The sequence below is a fragment of the Apiospora marii genome (assembly GCF_038362585.1).
Source record: "Apiospora marii strain CBS 49790 chromosome Unknown utg000013l_segment0_segment0, whole genome shotgun sequence".
Taxonomy (NCBI): domain Eukaryota; kingdom Fungi; phylum Ascomycota; class Sordariomycetes; order Amphisphaeriales; family Apiosporaceae; genus Apiospora; species Apiospora marii.
Window position 1 is genome coordinate 2,727,560 of NW_027117384.1, and position 25,682 is coordinate 2,753,241.

The following is a 25,682-nucleotide window of genomic DNA, read 5'->3' on the forward strand; positions in this document are numbered from 1 at the left end:
TTGGATTTGTTGGAGTACAGAGTCTTGATTGCATGCATATGACGGAGCCCCGACGAAGACACAGACGTCTAGAGGCAGTATATGCTCTCCACCGACTTGGGAGCCTCACACACAAGAAGTCAATAGAAAGCAATAAAGCCAATTTTTATTGGCGCGTATCTACGCTGGCGTGAACTGTGAGCGTTTATGTTTTCTTCTCCTTTTCTTTTTGCATTTGCGCATTACTATAGCACCGTAGACTTGATTAAGGGTTTCCAGGGCAAGCGGCAAGGGTTTTTGCCTCCCCCTTTTCCACTGATGCGTGACACCACCACCATTGCCCGGCGGTGATTTACTACCTCCTTCGACAGTATAGAGAGTTGCGGGCCACCCATCGAGCAGCGAGCATCATCTTCTTCTCTCTCTCAAGGCAGGCAGGCAGGCAGGCAGGCAGGCACCTCCACCCACCCACCCGGCCTCTATATTATTACACACAACCAGGCCTGATTTTGCTCCCTATCCTGTCCTATCCTATTCCTATCCTGTCCTACCCTGTCCTGTCTTCTCTCCGCAGCGTGGCGTGGCTTGACTTAGGCCTTCTTCTTGGCGGCGGCCTTGGCCTTGGCGGCCTTCTTCTGGTTGCTGCGGATCATGACGACGCTCAGGAAGGAGCCGACGACGGCGGAGCCGAGGAGGACCAGGACGACGGGGATGCGGATGGCCCAGACGCGCGGGGGGAAGACGTTTTGGAGGGGGTGGTCGGCGTCGACGAAGGGCTGCGGGTGGGGACGCGGGAACGTGTCAGTCAAGAGGCTTGCTTAATGGAGGCAGGCAAGAGAGAGAGGGATGGGGGGTTTTGTCGGGGACGTACCATGAGCAGGGTCCAGATGGAGTAGTAGATGAAGACGAAGGAGGCGGCCAAGAGCATGGCGAGGCCGACGAGTTTGTCGAGCTGGGGACGGGGTCGGGTTAGTCAGTCAATCCATCATCATCGTTATGGGCGTCATTCATTCATTCACACATCTACACATGGGTTCTCAGGGGCGGAGGGGAGGGGAGGAGAGGGACAGGATGGGTTTTGGGGATTGGGACGGGACATACCATGGTCAATTAAAAGTTTAAAGATTTATCCTCGTGGATTTTTGAATGAGCGTAGTGGAAAGTGAAGACCTGGTCGTACTCTTCGTCTTCGTCGTCGTCGTCAAAAAGAATTCAGTTCGGAATTTGGGGAGGAAAGGACGTGGTGAGGTTAGGTGGGTAGTAGAATAGAGAGGATCTGGTCTCGCAATGGTGTCCGTCCCTGAATTGGACAGCTGAAGGTAAATTGGACGTCGGTCGCGACCACCACGCCACGGGTACATTGATCAATTCCCCATCAGCAGCTTGACTTGAGTTGACGCACCCCTGGCCCAGTGCAGTTTGTCCCGCCCAATCAAAGCCGCGTATCAGTAGGTACTTTCTTTGTAGGGACATCGACAAGACTCTCCCCGGATTACATAACCCATATAACCACCAGAACTGTCAGCGTTCAATCAATTAGGCATCAAATGGAATAATCGATACTTGCAGCTAATATTCCAATGCTAGCCCATCAATTATACGGTTAGTCCAGTGGTATACGTGTGTTGGCAATGCGTTGATTTGTATAGCTTCTAGTGCTAGACCTGGTTAGCCCAGCTGTTTAAAGGTGCTGCTGCGCGTATTACCCCATAAAACGTCCCCATAATTATTACCTCAGCCTGTACTGTCTGACCGACCTCCAAAAAAAGCTTTGGGAAGCAACGAGCGTGTCGCAAAAGGTTGGCAGGCACCTTTCTCCGATTACTCTTTCTCCGAAAAACAACTCGACTTTCCACCAGAATATAAAAGGACGGGCCCTAGTGCTCTATCCTCTTTCTGATTTCTGAAAGATTATTCTGCGAAGCGCATACGGCCCGAAAAAATAGAATAAAGATGGATTCGCGATCGCCCTCACCCTCGCCTCGACGCGACGCAGGCCCTGGAGGAGACAGAGAAAGACGACGACCCCGAAATGGCGGCGGTGGTGGTGACAGCTATCGCCCTGATGGCGGCCGTCCATCGAACAGCAACAATGAAGCGCCGCGACGACGCTCACCCCCACGGAGACGATCGCCTGTTCCTGAACCGACGGCTGAGGAGAAGCAAGCTGCCGCCAAGGCCGAGTACGAGAAGCTGCTCAACGCCCGCAGTGGAGGTCTGTACATTCCACCCGCGCGGCTGCGCGCCCTGCAGGCCCAGATCACCGACAAGACGAGCAAGGAGTACCAGAAGATGGCGTGGGAGGCGCTCAAGAAGTCCATCAACGGTCTGATCAATAAGGTCAACATCGGCAACATCAAGGCCATCGTCCCCGAGATCTTCAACGAGAACCTAATTCGCGGTCGCGGCCTTTTCTGTCGCTCCGTCATGAAGGCTCAGGCCTCCAGTCTGCCCTTCACGCCCATCTACGCCGCCTTCGCCGCCATCATTAACACAAAGCTGCCGCAGGTGGGCGAGCTGCTGGTCAAACGGTTGATCATGCAGTTCCGGAAGGCTTTCCGAAGAAACGACAAGGCCGTCTGCCTGAGCTCGGCCATGTTTATCGCGCACCTGGTCAACCAGCAGGTGGTCCACGAGATGCTGGCCGCCCAGATGCTGCTCCTGCTTCTGCAGAAGCCTACTGACGACAGTGTCGAGATCGCCGTCGGTCTGCTCAAGGAGGTCGGAGCCCACCTCGAGGACATGAACCCGGCCATCGCCAACGCCGTGTACGAGCAGGCTCGCAACATCCTTCACACCGCCGAGATCGAGACGCGTACGCAGTACATGGTCGAAGTGTTGTTTGAGGTCAGGAAAAACAAGTACAAGGACAACCCGGCCGTCAAGGAGGAGCTCGACCTGCTGAACGAGGAGGACATGATCACACACAGGTTCGACCTGGATGCTGAGATTGATGTTCAGGATACCCTGAACATCTTCAAATTTGACGACAACTGGGAGGAGAACGAGGCCGCCTACAAGAAGCTACGGGCCGAGATTCTTGGTGAAGGCAGCGACTATTCAGATGACGACGAAGACGAAGAGGATGAAAGCTCAGACGAGGAAGAGGACCAGGAGCAAAAGGCCGTGGAAATCAAGGACCAAAGCAACACTGATCTCGTCAACCTGCGGAGAACCATTTACCTCACTATTATGTCTTCTATAGACCCCGAGGAAGGTGTCCACAAGCTCATGCGCGTCAACCTCCCTCCAGGGCAGGAGCCTGAGATGCCATCCATGATTGTGGAGTGTTGCTCGCAGGAGAAGACATACACAAAGTACTTTGGTTTCCTGGCCGAGCGCTTTAGCAAGATCAACCGAATGTGGCAGGATCTTTTCGAGAAGCTGTTCGCGGAAAAGTACTCGACGATACATCGCTACGAAACGAACCGCCTACGAAACGTCGCCCGGGTATTTGGTCATCTTTTCGGCTCGGATGCTATTGGTTGGCACTCGTTGTCGTGCATCCATCTCAACGAGGATGAGACCACGTCGGCATCCCGTATTTTCATCAAGATCATGTTCCAAGAGATTTCGGAAGAGATGGGAATGGTGAAACTGCAGCAGCGCATGAAGGACGAGAGCCTGCAACCCTATCTGGAGGGTCTTTTCCCACACGACAACGCCCGCAACATCCGCTTCTCCATCAACTACTTTACCAGCATCGGTATGGGTGCTCTCACCGAGGACATGCGCGACTTCCTTGCCAACATGCCCAAGCCCACACTGCCTGCGCCCGCTGCGGCCGACTCGGATTCGCAGTCGGTTTCGAGCTACACGTCCTACACCGGCTCTTCTTACTCTTCTCGGTCACGATCACGGACACCGCCTCGCCGCGCTGTCGAAAGAGGCCGATCGCTCTCCCGCACGCCGCCGAAACGGGGACGAGCTGCATCTTATAGCCGTAGCCGTAGCCGGAGCTATTCGCGGTCACCCTCTTACTCGCGCTCTCGATCCAGGTGTCGTGACGATTCGCGGAGCCCCCCTCCCCGCAAGGCTGCGCGCAGGGACTCGTATTCGGCCAGCCCGCCGCCTCGCCGCGGTCGCCGTGATGATAGTTATTCGCGGTCTCGGTCGCGAACTCCGGTTCGCGGGAAGGCGCCTATCAGAGATCGTTCTTACAGTAGCCGGTCGCGCAGTTACTCGCGGTCACGGTCGCGATCTCGATCTCGATCTTACACACCCTCGGTTTCACGCAGTCCACCTCCACGCAGGCAACCGGTACGGCGGGGAAGCAGCTACTCCCGCTCTCCTACCCCACCGCGTCGTGGGCGCCCCGTATCGCGATCCGTCAGTCCCGCTCCTGCCAGACGGAGAAATTCAAGCAGTGCGAGCAGCGGCGGTGCCCCGCGTAAGCGCCGGTACAGTACGGTTAGCCGGTCACCCAGTGCAGACGGGGGAGCGCCTGTGGGCAAGCGCAGACGCTATTCCACCGTGAGCCATGATGGCGGCGCGCCTGTGGGTGGTAGACGGGTTCAATAGGAAGATCGGTGAATTTGAGGAAGGGTAAAATAATGACACGATGGGTGCCGTGAGATTGTACAAATAATTATGAGATGAGCATACTAGTCAGGGGTGATTTAGAGAAAGACAAGATGCCGAAAGTGGTTAATATAGCAAGCAAGCAAGTAACTATTCTTCCAGTGGTAATGCAGTTCGGACCAATTTTGGACCTCGTGTATCGTATGGAAGCCATCTATGAAATATCAAACAAAATAAGATGAATAGGGGCAGACTGAGTATTCATCATTGGGAGAGTTTTTGTGCAAAGCGGTAGATATGATATCTTGGAGACAGATGGAGCATTTTTATATTCTGTAAAATATATCGATGATATCCCAAACTGTTGCTGTCTTTACTTGTTGAGTTATGTATGTGCCAGTTCTCCAGAAACAAAAGTTATTCGGGCTGATATGTCACTACCAATCGCCATGTTCGGACGGACAGGATGCATATGCAGGTCCTGATTTGGTATTCGTACGTATTCTTCAAGAGCCCCGCGCACCACATTTCCAGTCTCGTTTTATCTTAGCGTTGGCTTCCACTTGAGTTGACCAGGGTCGCGAAGGAGGACACCAATGTTCCATCGATTACTGGCCATTAAGTAGGAAGGACGATAAGAACAAATATTTTCCTTTGGCGGAGTACTTTTAATTCTTTGCTTGAAGCTGTCTAATTAATTGTATACTTGAAGACGCAAACATCGTCTACTCTGCCGGGGCTTCCACTTTTCATGGTTTAGTCCAGCGAGGGAAGAAAAAAGACAGATCATTCCTGCGACAATGGTAAGTAGCCTCGCGTGAACGAAAGCAAGACGGGAACCGCCAATATGCTCACCCAACGCGTCACCAGGCATCCTCCAACGTCGCCAAGTACGCCCTGGTCGCCGTCTTCGTCGCCTGCAGCGGCTTCGGCGGCTGGGCGGCCCTGAGCTCGATGGAGAAGACGGGGCTGACGGCGCTGATCGAGGCCGTCGTGGCCGGCGACTTGGCGGCGCTCCCGGGCGGCCCGGCGCCCTTCAAGCGCCACTGGATCGGCCTGGCGCCCGTGGACGGCCTGCTCAATCTGCTCGTCGGCTTCTTCTCGGCCATTATTGACGGCGCCAACCACCCGGGCCCCGACGGTAAGGTCGAGTGGAACGGGTACCTGTTCTACGTCTGGGCCTCGTCGCAGTACGTCGCCGCATGGGCCGTGCTGCTGCTCGAGTCCCTGCGCGTCGGCAACCGGGGCAGACTGGTCAGCTACATCGGCCTCGCGGGCCTGCTGTTCCAGCTCGGCACCTGGACCGTCTTCGGGCCCCTGTACCTGGCGCTGCACCTGCTCACGAGCCCCGTGGCCTCGCTGGACCGCGGCGACGGCCCGCGCGCCCGCCGCGCCCTCTTCGTCCTGCTCTGGGACATGGCCCTCATCCCCGCCGTCGTGACCCTAACCGACACCCTGCCCGCCGTGCTCATGAACACGGCCCCCGCCGTGGGCGCCTCGGCGCACTACAAGGCCCTCGCCTTCTGGCAGTTCTTCCCGCTCTGGACGGTCCTGCTGCAAGCCTTCCTGAACCCCCTCTGCCACTTCCTCTTCGGCTCCCTCCTCCCCGTCGACGCCGCCGGCAAGCCCGCCCCGCTCGGCCGCGGCTACCTCACGGGCGTCGCGGGCGTCTACCAGTTCGCCCTCACCGTCTGCGTCGGCGTCCACGCGCCCCTCGTCGCCGCCTCCCTGGCCCCCGCCCCGGCGCGGGCCTGGCTCGCCGCCCGCGCGCCCCCCTACGCGGGGCTCTTCGAGACGGCCTCCTTCGCGTCCATCTTCGTGCCCGCGTCGCCCTTCCGTTCCCCCGTCATCTCCGCCGTCGCCTCTATCGATGGTACTGTATCGTACACGGGTCTGGCCCAGGCGGGCGCCCACTTCCTCCGCTACGACATGCTGGTCGGCGCCGTGCCGTTCCTGCTCTGGGCCGTCTACCTGCACCAGACGACCGCGAAACAACCCCTCAGCCCGCTCGCCCTCGCGGGGAAGATCGGGTTCTGGTTCCTGGTGGGCGGGGCGTACGCCCCTGCTGTTGTGTTGTTGTGGGACCGCGACGCGGTCGTGCTCGAGGGGGACGAGCCGCTGCGGGTCGGTGCGGCGGTGCGGGATATTACTGCCGGCGGGGGCAAGAAGGTGCAGTAAACGAGACACGCACTCTGTTGGCTTCTCCGAGTGGTTCTTCGTTTTGTTCGTTTGTATGTACGGAGGGGGAAAAGAGTGCTGCAGTGATGCAGGCGCGCGCCTGAAGTTTTGTATATACCTACGATAGGAGTTGTCGGAAGCGGTTATGGCGGGGGAGAAGACAAGGGCTACATACGACTTCTAGAAGCTCCAGGGTAGGAGTGACACTGGAAAAAGGGGGTGGATAAGCGGTTCTGGCTTGTGATGCACAAAAGCTACTTGGGTAACATTGCTTACTTGCTTGTATTACACGTAACACAAATCGTCTCCAATTCGAGCTATACCTTAACCCAATGTAACCATAATTATATTATACAAAGCGGTTGTTACGGCGTAGTTACCAGCACGGAAAACTTGGGCCGTAAGGCTATCCCCGAACAGTGACCGCCGAGGACTGAATGTTGATACTCGTAGGACGAAGGAGCCGTCAAGCCAGGCTTATCTAGTGGTCATTTTTACTCATTTCGTCTAATTGTGATGATCTATAGTTTTAACTGTCGCCGTATGCATTTCCACCATACACACAGCCTAATATGTACATATTCTTTTTTCTCTATCCCATTTCAACCCGTTTCAACCACAAACGAGCTCCTCACTCGTAAGCCCTGGTGCCTTCTCATCCATAGCCGGCTCCTTAACCGCCTCCTCCCCGTCCGGCTTGGGCAGCTCCTCCGCCGCCGCCTTGCCGCTATCGAGCGGCGCGGCCGCGGCGTCCTGCGCCTTCTGCTTTTGTTGTTTCTGCTCCGCCTCCAGCTTCTTCTTGTCCTTCTTGCTCAGGCTCAACGCGCCCTTGGCGAGCGCCTCCTTCGGCAGCGGCCGCACGATGGGCTGCACGACCCACCAGGGCCGCTTGCACTGCTTCACCGTCGCCACGGAGCTTTCGGGGTCGTAGTCGGGGTCTTCTGCTGTTGTTGTTTCCGCCTTGTTGCTGCTCTCGACCTCCGCCTTCTTCTCCTCGGGCTTCTTGTCGCCGCCATTGCCATTGGCGGCCGAGGGAGGCACCTTCACGGCCGCGAGGTCGGCCTCGACGCTCTGGCCGTCCGTCTTCTCGTACTCGACCAGGCCGTCGGCGACCCGGCGCTCTGCCTTGTCCAGAACGTCCTCAAACGCCGCTATGTCGCCGGGCCGGGCCCTGGCCAGGGCGTCGCGGATGTCGGTGTGCTTCGACACGAAGTGCCTCAGCAGGTGGAACAAATGCGGTCGCATCGCCAACAGGTTGGGATCGGTGCACGACTTAGGCTTGCCGCCGCCACCCCCCTCCTTCTTCCGCTTCTTCCTCGCCGGGCCCTCCTCCTCGGCATCTTCACCGTCTTCCGCGGCGTTGTCTTCGTTCTTCTGGAAATAGGTAATCGGGTCGCCGTCGCCGTTCACGAAAAGCGGCTTCCGCGACGGCGGCTCCTGCTGCAGGACGTGCTTGTGGATGATATTCATGTAGCGCCGGAACACGGCGTCGACCCGGTACCCGCCGCGGCCGTCCTTGCCCCGCCAGTACTCGCGCCCCTCCTCGCCGACGGGCGGCGCCGAGCCGAAGATGCCGGGGTCGCTGAGGTTGCCCTCGGCGCTCATGACGGCGTCGGCCCCCGTGGCCTCGAGGCACTTCTCGATATCGCCCGGCTGCAGGATGTTGCCGTTGGCGAAGATGACGGTGTCCTCGGGCAGGTTCTCGCGCAGGTAGCGGATGAAGGACCAGTCGGCGACGCCCGTCAGGTGGCCCTTTTGCTCGCGCCGCCGGCCGTGGACGGTGATGATGCTGGCGCCCGCCTTCAGCACGTTCTGGGCGTAGGCCAGGGTCTGCTCTTTCGTCTCGAGGACGCGGATCTTGGCGGTGACGGGGATGGGCAGGTGGTTGTGCAGGTTGTTGATGAGGCGGAAAACTAAATCCTGGTCCTCCTGCAGGAAGGCGCCGTAGTGGCCCTTGCGGGCGATGCCCTGGGGGCAGCCCAGGTTCAGGTCGACGGCGTCGCAGTAGGGCACGGCGTGGCGCGCGGCCGCGAGCAGGTGGGCCGGGTCGTTGGCGCAGAACTGCACGAAGAGCGGGCGGTCGAAGGCCGGGTTGCCGTCGAGGTGCGGCGTCGGGTCCTCGGCCGAGACGGTCGACTGGAAGTGCGACTCGCGGTACTTGGGCGTCTCCTCGAACAGGCGGGCGTGGAACATGGGGGTGTAGGCCAGCAGTTTGGCGTTCTCGGCGGGGGTCATGAAGGAGCGGGAGAGCATACGCCAGGCCTGCAGATAGCATTGGCGCATCGAGGTTAGCCGTGCTGCAACATCCACATTTGAGTTTGGAATTGAGATTTGCGCTGTGGGAATGACAGAGAGTAGATACATACGAACTCCGACTGATCTACCATAGGGGCCACAACGAACTTGGGGCTGCCTATACTCTCGTAGAAAGCCCTGCCATGGAGTTTGGGCTTGGTCGCAGTCGCAGTCGCAGTCGCTGCGACGGCAGGGTTGGCGTTAGCATTGGAAGCCATACTGACAAAGCCTCGGACGAGCAGTCTCCAGTTTGGGGCCGCCCCGCGGGAACACAGCTTTCGAACGACCTCCAGATTGGCTTTGTTGGCTTTTGCTCGTGGTCGTGGACAGAGGCGCAAGTGAGGGTGTTCGTTGTCGGTGTAATCGCAACTCTTCTTCTTATCTTCTTCCCACCTTGAACTTTTTTTCTTGGGGATGAACCGGCGAAGGCTTAATTATGACAGGGGTAGGGTGTAAATTGGTGGGGTTCATCCCGCTGTGGGGATCTCGACCACCCCCAGTCAGGTACTCAGATCAGGACCCGCTTTCAGTTTGTCCATCATCTTCAGTTGACAGACATCCAGCATCTTCATCCTCCGTATGTCGCCTCTCACAGGCCAAAATGGACACGGTTCCCCTCTTTACCCCTGACCACTTCTGAAAGCAGCCAGACCAGTGTGGAAGGCTTGTTACTAAGATTACGGAGCGAGGTATGGTGTACTGCAACATCTTATAGATATCTGGGCTTGATTATAGGATGAGATGAACTCTGAGGTATAACGCGGTCTAGCCTCGGATTTCCACAATGGCCGGGGTGACAACAATCATATAAGTACTTGGACATAATGAAACTCTCTAAAGCCTGACAGTCTGTCCAGATCGAAGGGCTACACTAGACATTGGACAAAAGGAAGCCGCCATTCTGGTGTTTCTGGAAGAGCTGCGTGGGGTCATACTTGAGCGAGATCTCCTTCAATCTCGCAATATTCTCCGCCCCATAGGTAGCGAGCGGGTTCTGGTCCCGCGAGGCATCGTTCATGTACAGGAACGGCAAATGCAAGCCGCGCTCCTGCCCAAGCTTCTTCCACTGCTCCGTGGTCTCGATGGAGACCGAACGCACCTTTTCGTCGTCCTTGGGGTCAGTCCAGTCGACGAGTGTTGTCCACCCTTTGGGCACGCCACCCAGCTTCGTTAGCGTTGCCGAGGAGCAAAGCTGGTCGGAAAGGTAATTAGGTATGCGAACTCACAGATATGATTCTCCGCTGGGATGCCCATAGAGTTACCTCCCTTGGCCAGCCCCTGCGTAGCCACGTTGGGGACGACTGGCTGGATGACGAAGGTCTGGTTCGCCCCGGTCGCCTCTCGTGCCGCTAGTGCCCTGGTTCGCCAAAACCTGTACACGTCCTCGTACAACCGTGCGTCGATACGTGAGCTAGTTGCACGGTAGTCATGCCTATGTGCGATACGTGAGTCATCAATCCATGGCTACAGGGACAGGTTGGGCTCTTACCGCATGGGTTGGCTGGGGGGACACGCTCGCGAGGATCGTGGCCAGTGACTGGAACGTGCCGATGGTCGACGGGACAGCGATCTGGAGGGGCTCCAGGTTGTAGAATGGGGCGAAGGCTTCCGGTTTTTCGACAGGTGCCGAGTACTGGAGGACGACGGTGATGGCATCGGGAGTCATGATCAGACTTGCGGTGGACTTGGTGTCACTTGCGCCGCTGTTCTGCCAGAGGACGTGGGCATCTGTCGCAGCAAGTTAGCAGACTGGTCCGGGTGTGATATGGATGCGACGACCTACCCAAGACAGCGGCAAGATCATCTACCGAGTAGACTCTCATTTCGTACCATATCTTTCGAGCTGGAATTGCGTAGACATCGATTCGGGTTACGACGCCGAAGTTTGGCCCGCCTCCCTTGAGGGCCCAGAATAAGTCGCTGTTCTCCTTCGCGTTGGCATTGACCGTAGTGCCATCAGCCAAGACAACCTAGGATGAGTTAATACGAGCGTCAATCGACGAGGCCTAAACTTTCTTCTTCCTTGCAAGGTCTCACCTCGAAGTTGTGAACATTGTCAGCGGCGGTGCCTAGTTCCGCCATAAGATGGTGTAGACCGCCTACACATGTTTAGCTACCAATCAGTCAAGAGGGTTTGCGACTTACCACCCAGTATCAGCCCCGAAACGCCCACGGCAGGAATACGGCCTCCCACGACATCAACCCCCTGGGGAGTGAGAGCTTCCAGGACATCACCCCACCGGCCCCCGGCCCCAAGGCTGGCGATACTTTTGTCCTGGCTCAGACGGACGGCATTCATATGCTGAAGGTCCAGCAAGATGCCTCTTGCATCGATACTGGACGCGCCTGGCTTGGGCGAGTGGCCCCCGCTGCGGACGGCGAAGTTGATGTCAAAGTGCCCGAAAATCTTGAGGGCTTTTGCCACATCGGCGGCGCTTGCCGGTTGGATGATACAGTAGGGGCTGGCAACGCATGCTTGGGACCTGTTTTTCAACGATTAACAGAGGGCGGTCTAATCAGGATACAATGATGGATGTATATACCAGTTCTCGTGGACCACGGTCTCGTCCAGGGGCGAGGTGTCGACGCGGTCATGGCCCAGGGCCATCTCGGCGGCGCGGCAGGCCTGCTCCAGACCGGACCCGCTGGCAGACTGGGCAATCTCATCTTTGAGGCACTGAACCTGCGAGGCCGACAAGGCTAGGCTGGAACAAAATGCGTCGAAGCGGGCGTCCATGTTGTTTCGCTTGGCTGAGTTGCTGTCGGGCGGGACAGAATGGGCGGTGGCCAAGTGAACCGTGGTCAAACCAAGACTAGCCGCGTTTTGTAGATTGATAAATAAGAGGCAGGATCAACAGCATAGCAGCCGGTAGAGATGTTGGGTCGATAGCCCCATATCAGGCTGGGAGAAGTGTCGCTCATCACTGTTGGGTACCTGGATTACAAATAACGAGGCAGTCGGGCGACGTGCAGAATGTCGACCTGGGCGTTTCTAATAAAGGGCGACGTAAGTGTGTGGGCCTGTACGACGTCTATTACAGATCACAGAGGCAAGGGGGAAAAGGGATGGCAGAAGGGAGAAGGCAAAAGGCGGAAGGGAGGGCCGGGCAGCAAGGGGAAGGACTTGTCATATTAGCAAGACAGAACCATATGGCCGTACGTCGTGTCACCAACAAATGTATATAGGTCCATGGGTTCTGACTGGGCTTATAGAGTGTGGGCTTATGGTGTGTGTATAACATTGATATAAACATCCTGCTGTCACCTTATTGACGTGAACTAATCTCAATCTCCAACTTTCGGTGCCCGGATATCTCGCCAGCACTTCCAACTCTACGAGAATCCCATCCCGTGCCGCAATGGGAACTGTCATTATCACTGGAGCCAATGGCTCTCTGGCTACTCCAGCTGCTGAGTTCCTCCTTCAAGAACACCCTGACATGACTGCCATCTTCACCGTCAGGGATCCTTCAGATTCCGATGCAAACACCGTCCATCTACGCCAGATTCTCGCGCGATACCCCAACGTCAAGACTGCCATCCATGCGCTTGACCTCGGCAATCTGGCTGCCGTACAGAGGTTTGCCGATGACATAGCCAGAGGCATCACCGACGCACAATGCCCCCCTCTCAGGGCCATCGTTTGCAATGCTTTCTACTGGAACCTTGTTGGAGGCCCCGACTTTACCGACGATGGCTACGAGAAGACCTTCCAGGTGAACCATGTCGCCCACGCCAGCCTGGTCCTGAGGCTCTTGGGCCACTTTGGACCTGGTGGCCGCGTCGTGCTGTTTTCTAGCGATGCCCACTGGCCAGGCAAGAACTCGCTGGAGAAGATCCCACCAGAGATCCCTTCAGACCTTGAGCGTCTGGTCAAGCCACCCCTGGATCCCGCGGACAAACACGCCGCCCTCTGCTTCCAGAGATATGCGAACTCCAAGCTTGCCATCACCTCTTGGGCGCATTCTCTGAATCGACATCTGCTGGACGTACGTCTCCGCGCCCCATCCCACCCCCCAAATTCCCAATCCATGCTCGTCGTTGTTCTGATACTGTCTTGGCTTCCCCAGGATCCGGCCCTCAGCCATATCACCGCCGTAGCCATCAACCCTGGCAACCTTTCTGACTCCCGCGCCTTGCGCACCAACACCCCAGGGGCTTTGAAGGTGGCTCAGCGCCTCGTGATCCAGCCCTTCATGCCTATCTTGCGTCTGCTTTCCGACTCGACGATGCGTACTTCACGCCCGGCCGGCGAGGACGTCATGAAGCTCGCTCTGGGCATAGCTCACCCCGGCGAGCGGGGCTTCTTTACCCACTTGAGAAAGGAGGCGAGCTCACCCGGGAGTTTGGACGAGGGGAAGCAGGAGGAGCTATGGGCCAAGACCCTCGATTGGACGAAAGTCACCGCGGGCAGTACGGCCATGAAATTCTAGATTTCGGGTTTACGCTGATATCTGCTGACGAGGCAAAGGCCTGGACAATCGCTTTGTGACCCCAGCGCCAAAATAGCACCCCGACTATCACTGCATGCTTTCTTGTGTTCTTCGTCGATCGCGTGACGTTCTTTCAGCCGGCTTGGTTGGAAAGCATGACTAAGTGATGATCCCCGTGCTAGTATGTCCATATGAATCTTCGGGCTGGGGCCGGAAAGCCCCTGCTGGAGATCACGGTCGTCGAGTACGTGATCTGGTTCCAAGGAGTCCTCGCCTCCGCATGGCTGTATCCTCTCATGTCGGCCGCCATCAGAATCTCCATCGTCCTCTTATTACCTCAAGACGTTCGGCACTCGAGCAAACCGGCACACGAGATACTCTCTATGGAATCTACTGGCCTGCCAGGGCCTCTATGCCGTCGTTTCCACCATCCTCCCGGGCTTCGTATGCTCGCCCGTGCTTTACCTGTAATAGGATAAAATAGTATTCGATCCGCCCAAGTCGGCAGGACGCGACCCACGATCTAAGTAGGACATATATCAGATCCTGACCCAGGTTAGACATCTCACCCACCCAGGCGCTCAAAGAGCGGCCTTTGCCTTCGCGCCTCCGTCGCCTCCCAATTTCCGACTCACGTCGAGAGCGAGGACGACCTGGCGCGCCAAACAAAGATACTCCATCTTCTCATTACATATAGTGATATCGAGATCCATCCTCCCCGACTCCAGCATACGCGTCGCCGCCCTCGTAAAGGTCCACTGCACGCCCCCCTCGGGAAGCCGCCGCTTGAACTCGATATCCAGCGTGACGGTGTTGTTGAACACGCTCGACTCGGCCAACTCTCTATACGAGTTGGTCAGGACCGCCGGCTGCCCCGGGCTCTCCCGGGCCGCCGCCCGGATCTTCTCGAAGTTGCGGCGGGCGTCGTACAGGCCGTGGTTGTTCAGGAGGGTGTCCGACAGCGACGGGACGCAGTCGGTCATCAGGGTCAGGTAGGTGGCATCCGTGCGCTCGTCCCCAGCCTGAAACGTGTTCCACGCATCGCAGACGCCGGCGGTGGGGAAGCCGCAGTTGAGCACCAGCTGTCGACGGGTGAAGCGCAGGACCTCGCCGGCGACGATGGCCGGCAGCCAGTGGTCGTCTGGCTGATGAGCCAGGACCTTGGCGAAGTCCGGGACGGGCGCAGGCGGTGGGTGAAGTGCCCAGGCGGATGGGACGGTCGGGCCGACAAGCTTGTCGAAATTGGTGGCCGTGGCCTGCGCCGCCACTCGGAGCTTCCCCTTCTGCGACAGTTCAAGCCGGAGGGTGCTCGTGGCGGCGCCGAGCTTCAAGTCGGAAATGATGACGATGCTATCACACAGCTCACAGGGGCGAAGAAAGTCGTAATGAAGCGCCAGGATATCCGGTTGGTCCTTGGCTGCTAGCGTGGTCGAGAGATGGGTTGACGCGGCGTGGTGGATTACGGCGGCCACGGCGCCTCCATGCAGAGCTGCGATATACGGTTATCAACATGCTGCTGCGTGAGATGAAGCAGCAGGGTGAGTAAGAGGGGTACGGCATACTGCGACCCAGAGACCAGTCCGTATGGTAGGAGGCACTGTAAGTGTGTGAGGTGATCTGCTTGAGGTTGGTCTGGTCCCGGAGGGTGTTCTTCATCATGGCGTACGTGCAGCTTTGATGGGGCGATTGGAATTACAATTGCAGTTGGCGACTTAACAGAGAGGGCTGTGGAAATTGCAAAAGATGAGGGAAACGATGATATTTGGATGGAGCGGAAGAGACGTGGTGGTCTGGTAGGCATGTCACGTTCGTATATATTACATCGTCGAACCCCGGCCTGAGCAGTCGGTCAGCGTTGCAGGGTCTGAGATGGGGAAGGGGAGAGAGGGTGCAGAACCTCGGCTTTCACAACGACCTTAATCCCTAGGTAGGTAATCAGGTAATCTATTGGGCTTCCTCTGAATGTCAGATGCCAAGCCATCCCTTTTGAACATGCGCTCACTGTATGGAGCATACCACGACCCCTTGCTTCAACTTAGTGTGTTCTGCTGCACCCTTTTATGTCGCACTGTCACATAATATTGATATATATAATAATATCAAATCATATGTATCTGACCATCTTATGCGGTATGGACTTAAACGGGTTCTCGCCACGTTCCTTTGATATCGGAATACTTCCCGAAACAAATACCTCCCAGGACCTCAAAAGAAAGTGCACCGGTCGCTTTGGCGCGATCTATCGGAAACAACCATTCTGTGTCGCAATTCTCGACAAGAAGCTGTTGCCAGCGGCCCACATGCGGAATAATGAAAGTTGACGCGGCACATATCGAGTTCTGCGTGTAGGGGAGATTCGGTGATGTGGGCATCCGGGCATCCGGGCATGCTCCTTGCCCACCGTGTTCAGAGTATCCCGACCCTTGTCGTTACGTCTCCACGCTGTATAGAAGCCAGTTCTTCGCATGTTCGACTCGGTGCTGTCAATGTCAATGTAGGCATCCGGGTTCTGATTCGGGTCGCGATGCGGAACCGTGTTCGGCTCTGAGGGGATCTTGTCACCGTAGATCTAGAAGTGTCACGATATGTATCATCAAAACAATCCATTCTAATACATACGACCATATCCTGCTGAATACTAGGGATCCCGTCCGCTCTCCCATATATAAGCAGCAGAGAGCCGAATTAGTACTAGGGTCGGTGACGACCTGGGAATCCTCGGTGTTGTATGTTTTTGTCTTTTTGGACCTCGCCCGCTGTACATGTACTCATGTACGATGTGGCCAGGGGCTCGACTGTGCGCCCTTGGTGCTCTCGAGACCGTTCTTAACTTCCTTCAACTTTTTGAAGGCTTTGCTTCCGGGTGTCTTGTTACTGGAGGACTCGGGGACGTCCGCTAACGGCTTGACGACGTTTCCCGGTGCGGACGGCGGGGCTTTCTTGAATCCTTCCATAAGCCCCTGGCTCGGCTTGTTGAGTCAAAGTAGATCGAAAGCCTTCACGGGCAGGCCACTCTCGTCACGTCTTCAGCAACCTGAGCCTTTCTCACGTTGGTCTTCCTCTCCTGAGACGACCAGGGGGTGGGGAGGTCAACTCAGCGACGAAGAGAACGAGGCGGCCGTGGCGTGGGCCCAATCGATGGAAATGCCCAGCGATGGGGAGGGGCTCGTCGTTGAGGGATGTGCGTTCCGCTGTTTCCCGGGAGACGAGGCCATGCGGCCCCTGCTGACGGCCCTCGCGCGCCGGCTCGCCCACGCGCCGTCGCTTCGGACCGTCTGCCTCGAGACGGCGCTGCCGCGGGACAAAGGGGTGTGGTTCTTCTCGTACCAGGCGCCCGGCGAGATGAGCGATTGGGACGAGTACGTGGTCTGCGACGATGCCTTGTCTCAGGCACGTGTGTTTCTGCACGCCGATGACTGGAGGCCCGATGAGGAGGTGGTGGCCATGCTCCGCGACATTGGAAAGGCTTGTCATGGAGAGGATGCCATTGTCACCTTTCTTCCGTTCCTGTACTGATTTCATAATGCCATACGTGAAAACATGATGGTCTTACTGCATTCGGGTTGAGGGACATGGTGCAAATTTAGTAACGCTGATGGCAACTACGTAGTGGACACGATAATGCCTGCGTCTGAATGACCGATGGCTATTGTTACCACGTTTTGACAGCCTCCCAAGCAACGGAAATCAATGCTAAAATACATGTACGTTGGTGACTCCTGGCCACTCAAGTTCAAACGAAGTCAAAAAGTCCCGGGGAAAGGGGGCTTGGGGTTCTTATCACAAATCATTGCGATATTCGACTGCAAGCTGAGAAACGATGCAGCTGCAACTCCCACCCATCAAAGGGTGTGACGCCACTGAAGGCGACCTACCGATGCCGTGCTTCTTCCTCCTGCAGCCTCATCACCCACTGAGGCTTCCTCGCCAGTTGAAGCTTCTTCGCCCACTGAATTTTCCTCATCCTCCGAACCCTCGGTCAGCTCTTCGTCCCCCTCTTCGATAGCGAATATCCCAAAGCGCCTAGTCTTCCCCCCATTCTCGAGGTCCGGCACCGTCCGCCATCCAATCCAGTACTTCGTCGGCTTCTCGCCTCCGACCCCGAGCGCGGCCGCAAACGCCTCCCGGTCCAGCAACTGCACGTCCGGCGGCAGCTTGTCCAGCAGGTTGCCGGCGGCGATGAGGGCCGCGACGGATGCGATTGAGGTCGGGGGTCTTGGCAGGACGTTGGTATCCCGGTACGTGAAGAGCCAGCTGATGATCAAAAGCACAAGAGATGCCCCTAGAAGTCCTTGAAGCGCCCGGGTGGATGCTTCGTCCTGCTTGACCCTTCGCCTCTGTCCCGATGTGTCCGTAGCGACGGCTTTGTACAGGGTGTACTGGTCATCATCTAGGCCTATTTTGGAGGAGGAATTTGTTGTTAGAGTGGTGATATCAGGATCGGTATAGTTAGCGGCTATGCGACTATGTGCGAGGCTCTGCGCATGTATAATGACATGTTGGGCGCGAATGGCATCGACAACTTTGGCGTTTGCAGCTTCGTCGCCAAGATCGGATACGGGTATCGCGAATTGAGACGAAACGAGAAGGCCAAAGAAGGGGTCTAAGTCCTGTCCCGCTTGGATTGCTATCAGCTGCTGATAGTCCCATTCTGATTGCTTCTGAGATCGTTCTCGGGCGCGCTCCATCGGTACATTGTAAACGGTATCTTCCCTGGGTCGAGGCGCATTCTGAGGCGATGTATCGATGTGAAGATCTGTTCCTAAGAACGCGACATCCACGTCCAGTCCCTCAAGGGAAACGTTACATCCTGCGGAAGCAATGTGTTGGACAATAGGCTGGCTAGAGTAACTGACTTTCCCCCAAGTATAAAGCAGATCACTGCAACTCCGAGAGTAACAATTCTGTATATTAGATTAGGAATTGGCGTATCGCAGAACAATTGTGAATATTTATGTTTTAATGTAAAAATGAATGTGAGGACTGATTACCGATGTCACGAGTTGTAAAATTGCTGCCAGAATACGGATCTGATAAAGGGAAAGGGGATTAAGAATGACGTACCATCTCCTGAGCTCGGCCGACATAGGTTGTGTTGGGGAGAATATGAAACAATGAATTGTAATTCGAGTGACGGCACCACGTAGCGGAACGTGTGCAATCTTCGCCCTCAATCGTCACGCGTAAGTCATTAGAAACTTCACCCTTACCTTTACTATCTGAAGTGATATTGAAGTCAAGGCGGTGTTGGGAAGAATTGTATAAGCGACAATTTACTTTGCTTCGTATTGCTGGAATAGTAGTCTCGATGGAAATACTTGATAAGTTGAATGTCGAATTTGATGACGTTGTTTTGCCTGTCAGGAGTTCCGGGAAGGCCAAATTATCATTTGTGAAACGCGGGTATGATAGGTTGCTTCCAAGAACAAGGGATGCGATAGCGCCTACTGGTATCGTATTAAGCGCAAACCCAGAACTAGAAGTTGCGTCGAGTAAGAAAGATTGATTAGCCCTCAATATCACCATCTCTTTGCTAGAAGCAGCCAGAGCTTGGAACAGAGAGCCAGAGAATAAAGTGAATGTTGAAGCGATTAACATCGTGGTCGAAATTGCGAGCGCGCCTACGTTGCCTAGCTTGAATTCTCGGTACATCGTATGAAGGACTGACATGTCCTGTAGAAACTCGAAAGTTAGCTTTTAAGTATCATGGTGTTTGGACTGGGGATGGCGACCCGTGGGGTCGCACTTAACACCAATCTCGCCAGTACTAACCAAATGATCAAGCTTAAATATTCTCTCGCTTGTGGTTTTCCGCTTGAGCATCATGTATGGTGCTAGAGATCGTATTTGGAAGTCCATGGAAGAGACCACTATTGTGATGGTACCAAGAACCAGTGCTGGTGTTGTGGTCCACAAATAATGAATATATTTTCCGTCGACGACGTCCCGTAAGCCATCCTCCCCATTAGACATCTGCAGCAGCAAATCGAGCCCTATGATAAGGGCTATCAAAATTGAGCACAAAGTAAGGCGAATGCCGGGGTGAAGCATTCTAGGATGTGGATTGCATCTTAGCCGGGCTTGTGTGAAGTCCTGAGGTGTATTGCCGTGGCCTTGCTGCTGATCTAGGATGATAACCTCTGTCTGTTCTGTCGCGGTGTTCTTGACTAAACCTAGCTGAAAGCTACAGCGAGCCAGCCCTCTGATGAGTTCTTTTCCATGCGTAGCACCGAGGTCGCGAAGTTTGGATTGCAGATCGTGGCTATGGAAAAAGAGTGCCGCTAGGGCCGGAATACAACTCGGATCTCGTGGTATACTCTGATTCGAAACGGTGAATAGAGTAGTGATGAAAAGAATTAAGCAAGTGATGATTAGACCGACCATCAACTGAGCCCAGTTGCGTACAACGAGCCGGTTTGCCATAACAATTGCAGACCCTTTAGTTTCGATCGATGCTGGCTCCATTAGTACCTGTTTAGATATGATAGCAGCATGTTGACGATAATAGGCCTCAGTAAGATGCTTGAGGAAATCTAGTTCGAATAAGTCTGTGGGTGACGCGGGGATATCAAGGCCAAGTTGGCTGTCCATAGCTAAGCCAATATATTGATCCGCATCTAGTCGAACTGTCCCGATATTATCAACATCTTTACCTTGGCGACCCGGTGGGTATGAACCTGTGTTGTCCCACTATTGATGATATCAGTATTCATTGCTCAAGGCTACACGTATTATGATCAAATTGATGCCACTCACTGCATTGAATTGAGCATCCATAATTGCCCAGGGATGAATAGAACCCAAGCGTCTCTCCAAACTGCCGACTACCGGTATTACTCTTGGCGGGTGGGTGCTATTCCTGATTATATCAACACGTCTTATGGTATATGTCGGAACACAAAGCATCTGAGTACTCCGATGTAATATTGCCGCAGGAGGACGCCTTGCGTCGTAGTCTGCTGCGTCATCCGTAACATTGGTCATGTTTCGCGAATAGTCCACACCGCGACTCATATACCCGAACATGACCAAGACTCTCCTGCCTTTGTCGCCTTCTGTATTGTCGCATTGTACTTTGGCAAATCGAGCAATGAAGCCACGAGACACAGGCTGCTCAAAGTCAATCCAAGTTGGAATACGAATCGGCTGAGCTTTGATATTGCATCCGGAAGACGTAATAGTGACAGTGAAATTAAAATGCAAATCATCACTTCCGCTGGATCCAGGGGTAGGAGCTGGGAAGCCTGTCCCCAATATGCTAAGGTCGACCGGGACACAATCAAGGCCATTCGTAAGTCCATCAACAGTGACCTTTGTCTCAGCAGGATCTGAAATATCCGCCGCTGCAGACTGGAAAGCGTAATCCTTTGAGAGGCCGTCCGGGTAACTCAGATTTTGAGTGACCAGGCCTTCCATAAATAAAAAAGACGTTGTCTTTGTCTCTGATAACCGTCGGGCACTGTCATCGGAGAAGGTGTCTTGTAATATCATAGGACAGGAATTTTGATGAACCGGGATCCATGAAAGCGTGATCAAACCAGTTGATATGACGATTAGGGCCTTAATCAAGATGGAGACTGTGCAAGTAATTGATACTGTCCAGTCCCGATTGCGAAAAGCCTTGACAATAGCAACTGGCTGGGGGTCGGATATGTAGTCCAGTAGCAGTGTCCGTTTCGCATCGACAGGATGTCGCTGCATAAGTCTTCTCCAGGGTGCGACCAATTTACTTTGGTACTCGACTCGTGACCAAAAGGCGGCTACCAAGGTGAGGAATGCGGTCGGACCGTAAGTCCACAGATAGTGTAGCTCAGAACGACTGGTCGCGATACCGTCATTCTTAGCGGACACAACAACCAGGGTCTCTATTGCAGCAATAAGAATGACAAATACGAATATGAAGGTAGCGATAACAGAACGGCGAAGATATCTGGGCCGCCATAGTAGAAGCGCATCAAGTGGTGGTGTATGCTTATCAACTGATGCCTGCTCCATGTTCTCCATATCGAATGATTGACTTGGAAAACGGTCAGGACGCTGCTCTTCCTCCATGGTACCACATGGATGGTACCCTTGCCATCTGGACGAGGTTACCGAAGGTGTTTCTGGACTTGGTGTTCTCGGTTGCTCGCCGGATCGACTTCTGTCGTCGATCAGCTCCTGATGTTCGGCCCCGGTCTCCATGTCACGCAAGGGGATGAGCTTGGTATAGGGATAGCTTTTCTAAAAACTCGAGATTTCGTGTGTTTCAGAGAGACAGGAGTCATGAAGGAAGCGGGAGGCGAGGGGTTTGTAGATTGAATCGCAAGTGGACAGACAGCGTAGCTGTAAAGGAGGCTAGATATATCTGGAGCCTGATATACTTACAGAAAAGTAGAGTGACACAAACCCAGTTTTAGACCACTCTCGTCGCTCTTCGGCTTCTCTTTGCCTTTACATTCGTAATTTTGATACATTTTGGGGGCCCAAACGGCCTTCCGAGGGGCCAAAGCCTTAACTCAGCCTCCGCCACCGACGTATTAAGAGACATCTTCGCACATGTACTAAGCCTATAGATGCACGATGCAGCACACCCACTTTTGACATTCCTATACCACAACATACTGACACAGCCTCTGTGTGCGTAGCCTTACCTGTGATCATTAATCAAAGGTTTTGAAACTCGTATTCAAATTATTGTCACCCTAGCATTGCCTTGTGCTAGTAACAGGCACAATCTGGAATACCTTTTGGCTATTCCTCTTACTCATGGACATTTATACTGTTATCACCTCGCCGAAAGAACCCCTTCTTGTCTTGATCTTTGGGTGCGATTGTGAGCTACAAGAGGTTATCTGGAGGTGACATTTTGGTCTACAGCGGTGAGCAGAGAGACAGGGACCTAAGCAGCACATCTCGGAGCGGACGGTCCATAAGTTTCAATGCCACTAACACTGACATCAAGGAGGATAGTATTCATATCCTATCCCCCTATTCAAGGACAAACCTGGCAAACTCGGTTCCACATCCACCTCGTACAGCCTCGCCATCCATGAACCCATGAGCATAGCTGCGAAGTCAACAAACCAAACCAGATTACACGACAAGGGGAATGGGTCACTTACCATTGCCCAACCATTCTGAAAGTCCCTCTTTCTTCCACCGGCCTCAAGACAAACGGAGCTTCGCCACCGAGGAGGACGCAGACCTCGTCGCCCGTCTTCAAAGCAGGAGGGCCCATTCCCATGTGTCCCTGCTCGGTCACGAAGAACCTTCGACGGCTCAGTTCCAGCTCGCCATAGGCGGCTTGGCTTTCCATGGCGGTGACCAGATGCTCTGTGGCGGCCGCGTCTCGTGGCGGGACAAGGCTGTCGGGTCTGTCCAGCCTACGCCGCTCGTCTCGCGGGTTGTCTTTTAATGTCAGTCCGGGATGGTGGTTGATGATTTTGCAGTCCATGTTCACCGTTCTCCAGAAGGCATCCTTTCCGCTCTCGCTCTGTAAGCAGCTGGGTGCGGCCTGGTCCAGTGTCGCTTCCCACTCCTTCAAGACCGGCCTCATAGGATGTCCCTCCCCTAATTTCTCGGGGGCTTGACGGCCCACTGCGCAGACCCTGTCGACGTGAATACCCTTGAGCGTGAGTAATGATCCATCAGGGGAAAACTCCATCCGCGCTTTCACTAACTCCCCATGTCGGTTCGTAGCAGCACCGTAAAGAAGCCCAACCGCGCTGGACTCAACCTCGTCTTCTAGGGACGCACCGCGAATGTAGCCTAACCCCAGGGCTCCGCCCTTCGTCAACGCCTGCAGATTAGGCACCCATGATGGCATCTCCGGAGAGTGTTCTTCCACGTTCGGGCACAGAAGGTAGTTGTAAACTCGGAGGTCTCCAAAGTAGCGCAGCATGGATGTCATGGCCTCCGCGTATACTTGTGCGACGGAGTGGTTGTAGTTGACAGTAACAGTGGTGTCACTAATTATCAGACCCAGGACGCCGTAGACCTTGTCCCGAGGGTTGGTGGCCTTTCGACCCACGGTGTCCTCTATCATCCGGGATAATGGCATCGGGGTGCCAGATCTCCTCTTGCTCCGGATTTTTCTCACGGTGTCGGCTTGTACAAGTAGCCGAGGGAGAATATAGTGCATCACTTGCTGGGGTTGGCTCGGCAGGGTTTCCTTGGGAGTATGCACGGTATACACGGTGCACAGCATGGAAATGTCTTCGAAACACGTCCAATCGATCTCTTTGCGACCCATCTTCATCACGACCCGGTCCGCCAGAACAACTTCTTGCAGTGTCCAGACCCTCTCCCACCAATCTCGGGTGAACAAGAAACTGATACCTCCCAGAATCTTCCACCCATCGACCCGCGCACCGATCGAACCAAAGAGGGCTGTCAGCTTGGCGTAATGCTCTCTCAGAGGAACGCTATTGTCCAATCCCGAGTCGATCTCGCTTTTACGTTTGGAGAATTCAACCAAGCAATCCATAGCCGCGTCGGTGGATCGGTTAGGCTCTTCGACACCTTCGCCAAGCCAAACGACGACCCGTCCGGCTCCCGAGTAGATCTCCCCCATCTGCGACACCTGATCCGCACGCTCTTGCAGGCTTTCCTGGTTGATGCACAGAGCGTCTATCCACAGAAAACGCTTCTTGTGCGGCAGGCGAAGCGACTGTAAGGCGCGGAGTAGATTGCGGCGCACTCGGTGGACCTGCCCGTCAAGCAGAATAGGGGCAATGGGCTCGTCTGTTCCCCATGTGTAGGACAGGGCTTCGTAGTCTTTGCTGCTTGTGATTCGCCGGCGAAACAGGCGGCAGCTGATCCGGTAGTCCGGGGATGTCAATGGTTCGAGGATAAGGAGTCTGAACCATCCATGAGACGGGAGGCTTTGGTACTGATAAGAGTCTCGGTTCTCAGGAGCTTGCATCTTGCTCGCATCGCCGGGGTCGTGGAACACTTGTGTCAATGCTATACTAATCGAACTCATGGCTTCCGATTCATCAACTACTTATGCAGGTCTCTTCCCAATAGGGATGCGTGGCCAGCGTCGTGAGCAGCAGGGTCCAATAGTCCCCGATCTACTGTGTACGAAAATCCGGGATGGTCTGTTTCAAACAATTTCAGTTCCAGTGATTCTCAGAGTCTGTCAGGGCGTTGAACTAAATGTCAGGATCATGGTGAATGTTGAGAGGCACTTCGATGAAGGAGGGGTAGCTGGTGACGGATTTAGAAGTAACCACTGCGAAGACGGAGCATGGAGGAGACAATGCCCATCCAATCAACTGGTAAAGCGTGGTTTTTGGTATCATCAGTTGCGGGCTATGCTCATACGGCAGCGAATGAGGAAACATTCGTTAGGAGACAACCATCTTCTCACGATCAGGCAAAGTCGCGATTCTCAATCCATCAGTCATTTTTGCACGCCGGCATCACCGTGCTCACTTCATGGCTACCCCCTGGCGCCACCAAGAGCTACACCATATCCCTTGGTCCCCAAGCTACATTTTTAATACCTAGGAGCAAATACAACTTTCCCTCACGATCCAAATACTATAGTTTCGGATAGGGCATGGTCATCACGTCGCATGGAGTGTGTCTGTCTAGAGCAAAAATCGCCCTGAACGTTAAGTTCTTAAGGCATCAATGCGACCGCTTTGATTGGCTGCGTCCACTAGTGGACTACCGCATTCGGCATCTGCCCCCTACTGTAACGCGAAATAAAAGACAGGGGGCCACTTACGCTACAGTCCACCGCCAAATTTCAATTGCTGGACCTCAGCAGGCCGTGCAAACACTAATATACCCGATGCGTCTTACGTGAGAGAAGATTGAATCTCTGGCCGGCCATGGGACGCTCCTGTGCGGTGATTTGCCGAGTATCACATCAACAGGAGCCAGGTTGGAGGCAATGGCGCAGGCTCTCAGCGCTGCACAGCTGTCAAACCCCCGCGGTTTACTGTCTTTCACGCAAAGTAAGGACGCTGTAGCGTCTCAGCTCATTGAAGCATAGCCGCTACATGTGGCCTCGATTGTGTCCTTACACTTGCCCTTCCTTGCCCCTTCTTCCGCTCTGTCTCATCAGAGCGTCTGCATCGACAGGGCAGATCAGCATTGCGCTTCTCTCCCTTTCTTTCGCCCGCCATATTTGTTGAAATGCAGAGGCCACTCACTGTTCGCCGTGGATGTATGGCGATGCCTCTCATCATCATGATCTTTTTTCTGCCGTCACCAATACTAGAACGGCGAAGCACCCCGCCATCAGGTCGACGCGGATTGCCAATATCTTCGGCGGGTTTG

At 54.9% G+C, this 25,682-nt stretch overlaps 10 protein-coding genes across 10 annotated transcripts; 4 read left to right on the forward strand and 6 right to left on the reverse strand.

The window, feature by feature from the left end:
- Window positions 1–569: 569 nt before the first annotated feature.
- PG985_015951 (dolichyl-phosphate mannosyltransferase polypeptide 2- regulatory subunit) lies at window positions 570–1,083 on the reverse strand (the record flags this gene model as incomplete). The annotated part of the gene is made up of 3 exons (XM_066835717.1): window positions 570–755; window positions 851–931; window positions 1,081–1,083. The coding sequence occupies 3 exons, from the start codon at window positions 1,081–1,083 to the stop codon at window positions 570–572; spliced, it is 270 nt and encodes an 89-aa protein (XP_066676920.1).
- Window positions 1,084–1,932: 849 nt separating this feature from the next.
- Window positions 1,933–4,500, forward strand: PG985_015952 (uncharacterized protein; the record flags this gene model as incomplete). Its single annotated transcript, XM_066835718.1, has 1 exon — window positions 1,933–4,500. One exon carries the CDS (start codon window positions 1,933–1,935, stop codon window positions 4,498–4,500), a length of 2,568 nt encoding a protein of 855 aa, XP_066676921.1.
- Window positions 4,501–5,300: 800 nt separating this feature from the next.
- On the forward strand, window positions 5,301–6,678 carry PG985_015953 (uncharacterized protein; the record flags this gene model as incomplete). Its single annotated transcript, XM_066835719.1, has 2 exons — window positions 5,301–5,303; window positions 5,371–6,678. 2 exons carry the CDS (start codon window positions 5,301–5,303, stop codon window positions 6,676–6,678), a joined length of 1,311 nt encoding a protein of 436 aa, XP_066676922.1.
- A 612-nt stretch (window positions 6,679–7,290) lies between these two features.
- Window positions 7,291–9,191, reverse strand: PG985_015954 (uncharacterized protein; the record flags this gene model as incomplete). The annotated part of the gene is made up of 2 exons (XM_066835720.1): window positions 7,291–8,940; window positions 9,045–9,191. The coding sequence occupies 2 exons, from the start codon at window positions 9,189–9,191 to the stop codon at window positions 7,291–7,293; spliced, it is 1,797 nt and encodes a 598-aa protein (XP_066676923.1).
- Window positions 9,192–9,844: 653 nt separating this feature from the next.
- Window positions 9,845–11,710, reverse strand: PG985_015955 (fad linked oxidase-like protein; the record flags this gene model as incomplete). Its single annotated transcript, XM_066835721.1, is given in 7 exon segments — window positions 9,845–10,119; window positions 10,200–10,437; window positions 10,463–10,681; window positions 11,011–11,072; window positions 11,119–11,248; window positions 11,264–11,456; window positions 11,517–11,710. The coding sequence occupies 7 exon segments, from the start codon at window positions 11,708–11,710 to the stop codon at window positions 9,845–9,847; spliced, it is 1,311 nt and encodes a 436-aa protein (XP_066676924.1).
- Window positions 11,711–12,332: 622 nt separating this feature from the next.
- On the forward strand, window positions 12,333–13,406 carry PG985_015956 (NAD(P)-binding Rossmann-fold containing protein; the record flags this gene model as incomplete). Its single annotated transcript, XM_066835722.1, has 1 exon — window positions 12,333–13,406. The coding sequence occupies one exon, from the start codon at window positions 12,333–12,335 to the stop codon at window positions 13,404–13,406; it is 1,074 nt and encodes a 357-aa protein (XP_066676925.1).
- Window positions 13,407–13,987: 581 nt separating this feature from the next.
- On the reverse strand, window positions 13,988–15,062 carry PG985_015957 (uncharacterized protein; the record flags this gene model as incomplete). Its single annotated transcript, XM_066835723.1, has 2 exons — window positions 13,988–14,895; window positions 14,969–15,062. 2 exons carry the CDS (start codon window positions 15,060–15,062, stop codon window positions 13,988–13,990), a joined length of 1,002 nt encoding a protein of 333 aa, XP_066676926.1.
- A 1,114-nt stretch (window positions 15,063–16,176) lies between these two features.
- Window positions 16,177–16,922, forward strand: PG985_015958 (uncharacterized protein; the record flags this gene model as incomplete). The annotated part of the gene is made up of 2 exons (XM_066835724.1): window positions 16,177–16,203; window positions 16,257–16,922. The coding sequence occupies 2 exons, from the start codon at window positions 16,177–16,179 to the stop codon at window positions 16,920–16,922; spliced, it is 693 nt and encodes a 230-aa protein (XP_066676927.1).
- Window positions 16,923–17,248: 326 nt separating this feature from the next.
- On the reverse strand, window positions 17,249–18,094 carry PG985_015959 (uncharacterized protein; the record flags this gene model as incomplete). The annotated part of the gene is made up of 1 exon (XM_066835725.1): window positions 17,249–18,094. The coding sequence occupies one exon, from the start codon at window positions 18,092–18,094 to the stop codon at window positions 17,249–17,251; it is 846 nt and encodes a 281-aa protein (XP_066676928.1).
- Window positions 18,095–22,376: 4,282 nt separating this feature from the next.
- Window positions 22,377–24,372, reverse strand: PG985_015960 (HET-domain-containing protein; the record flags this gene model as incomplete). The annotated part of the gene is made up of 2 exons (XM_066835726.1): window positions 22,377–22,455; window positions 22,511–24,372. The coding sequence occupies 2 exons, from the start codon at window positions 24,370–24,372 to the stop codon at window positions 22,377–22,379; spliced, it is 1,941 nt and encodes a 646-aa protein (XP_066676929.1).
- Window positions 24,373–25,682: the final 1,310 nt, after the last annotated feature.